This window comes from Cavia porcellus, unplaced genomic scaffold, assembly GCF_034190915.1.
Source record: "Cavia porcellus strain 051 isolate PalLab524CR breed Dunkin Hartley unplaced genomic scaffold, mCavPor4.1 scaffold_8, whole genome shotgun sequence".
NCBI classification, from domain to species: domain Eukaryota; kingdom Metazoa; phylum Chordata; class Mammalia; order Rodentia; family Caviidae; genus Cavia; species Cavia porcellus.
The window spans coordinates 19239021-19241598 of NW_026947491.1; the positions used below are offsets into that span (position 1 = coordinate 19239021).

The 2578-nt window shown below is 42.7% G+C and overlaps 1 gene segment (V, D, J or C); it reads left to right on the plus strand.

Annotated features, from left to right (window-relative positions):
* Window positions 1–1637: 1637 nt before the first annotated feature.
* Window positions 1638–2289, plus strand: LOC100723715 (immunoglobulin heavy variable 3-23-like). The segment is given in 2 exon segments: window positions 1638–1753; window positions 1856–2289. Coding segments are annotated over 2 exon segments (465 nt in total).
* Window positions 2290–2578: the final 289 nt, after the last annotated feature.

A 2578-nucleotide genomic window follows, 5' to 3' on the forward strand; every position in this document is an offset into this window, starting at 1 on the left:
TCTCAGCTATTGATGCAAGAGGCCTGATATGGTCCGGTGAAGTCCTCACAGTCTCCCCTCCCAACTGCATGTTCTCTGGTTTCTCCATCTCTGAGATGCTGCCTTGCACCTGGATGCTTCAGCCACTAGGAAAGAAACAGAATCAATGTGTCAAGGTAATTGATAGAGGAAACACAGCTTATAATTCATCCTTGACAACTCAGCATGTCTAAAGACACAAGCGAGAACCAGTTCTGCTTGCAACTGACCTCAGTATCTATGGAAAACACTGTTCAGTACTGTGCAAGACCATTTCTGAGGGGAGATAAATGGGATCCCAGACATAAATCTATGTACAGTTTAGCATGGGCCAGTAAGGAGCACTCAGCACAAATGGCAGGTCCAGAAGACCAAGAAAGGAGGGTCTCTGAGCTCTGGAGGGATGCATAGGACCAGCTGGGAAAATTCTGGACTAGTGAAAGAACCCTGGGAATCTGTGGAGAAACAGGGGTGGCCCAGGAGGAGGTACAGATCAGAAGGCTAAGGGTTGAAGGCTGCCCTTCTGAGTCTGAACATCCCCTTTGTGTTAACATGATACACATGGCGGAGAACATACAGTGTGTCCTCTCCGCCTCACATAAGAATTCTCCAGAGCCCAAGCAATGAAAGGGACTTGGTGGAGACAGATTACACTTACACCTGCACTTTTCAAAATCTTCATGTGAATTTCTGTGTGACGGCAATAAGAACTTGCATATACTGAAAAGTAGACTGAGAATGTTAAGACATTACATTATTTAGAGTACACAATACTCATGTTTATCATCATTGAATATTAGAGTGCTAATTTTGTCATCAAGTGAAATGGACAGTCTCCTGCAGTAATAAATGTTTCAGTTGAGGAAAATCTACAATAAAGAGGGAGACTTTATGAAATACAACAGGAGAGTTTAGGAGTAGTGATCCATTGCATATCTTGACAATGGGCATAATTTGTAAGTATTATCATGTTGGTAGTTTGTGTCAAAATGCATCTCATTTATCCATCATTAAAATTAATAAATATATTTGTAATTAGTACCTTACAGTGGAAAGCTTTATGCAGAGATAAGAAAATGAGACACCAGGTTTTTGAGCATAAGCTTGAAAAAGATACTGCTTGCATAATCAGTTCTGAGTGCAGTGCAATAGAGAAAATCCTGCCAAGCTCTCTAGTTAAAAGAAGATCTTTGACAAATATCATGAAGCATGACTATAATGCCTTGGATGTGTTCCACCAGCAGTTAAGAACTGTGGCAAGGCTTGATGGATTAAATGCATGGAAAGATTTATAAAATACAGTTCACATCTCATAGGTCATTATGCTCCTCAATCTACGCACATATGTGAAAAAGTGAAATTACTAAATCCATTAATTACATCTATGTAAGAATAAGTAAAATAGATGAGGTTATATGTATATCACTGCACAGGCATAGGAAGAAATTGTGTGTTCTATAGAATTTAGGCTTTCCTAACCACCTCTCAAAACTCTCTCAAGTGCTTTGGACCCTTCCCACTATGAGGCTTCCTCTGAACTGACTATATAGCAAGAGGATATGCAAATAGGGCCCCCCTGTTCTGATGAAAACCAGCCCAGACGTGATCCTGCAGCTCTGCAGAGGAACACAGACCTGGAAGTCCAGGTGTTTCCACTCAGTGATCAGCACTGAGCAAAGACAGCTCACCATGGAGTTTAAAATGTGCTGGGTTTTCCTCCTTTTCATTTTAAAGGGTAATTGATGAAAAACAAGTAATAATGAATGTGTGAATAGCCACGAGTGTGATAAAAGAGGATATATGTAATTTTTCCTGAGCAGCGTGTCTCTGTTTGCAGGTGTCCAGGCTGACGTACAGCTCGTGGAGTCTGGGGGAGGCTTGGTGCAACCTGGAGGTTCCCTGAGACTCTCTTGCGTGGCCTCGGGATTCACCTTCAGTAATTACTACATGTACTGGGTTCGCCAGGCTCCAGGGAAGGGGCTGGAGTGGCTCGCAGCCATCAGTGGTGATAGTAGTAATATAAAGTACGCAGACTCCGTGAAGGGCCGATTCACCATCTCCAGGGACAACAGCAAGAACACGCTGTATCTGCAGATGAGCAGCCTGAGAACCGAGGACACGGCCGTGTATTACTGTACTAGAGACACAGTGAGAGAATGTCACTGTCAGCCCACACACAAACCTCCCTGCATGGGCACTTACGTCCAGCAGGGGGAGCCGGGGATTCACTACCTGAGACCAGGCCTTGTCCCCTGAAGCAGGAGCAGAACAGGAAGCAGGGGATTGAGGGTTTCCTGTAGGCCTCTGGGGTTTCCTCTCAGCCTTAACGTCAGAAGGGGAGACTAGAGATACCCAGACTTCAGATGACTTAGTGGGTATTCAAGAGACAACTAAAATTTTTGTTATTTACACATATTATTTTCTTGGTCTGTTTCATATGATTTTTCTAACAAGGGCAATAAAACCCGAAATATATTTTGAGAAGTTAAGTTTGCTTTTAATGTCACATAATGATTATCTAAAAATAAAATGTTTAGTTTTCCCCTCATAAAGAGCCATT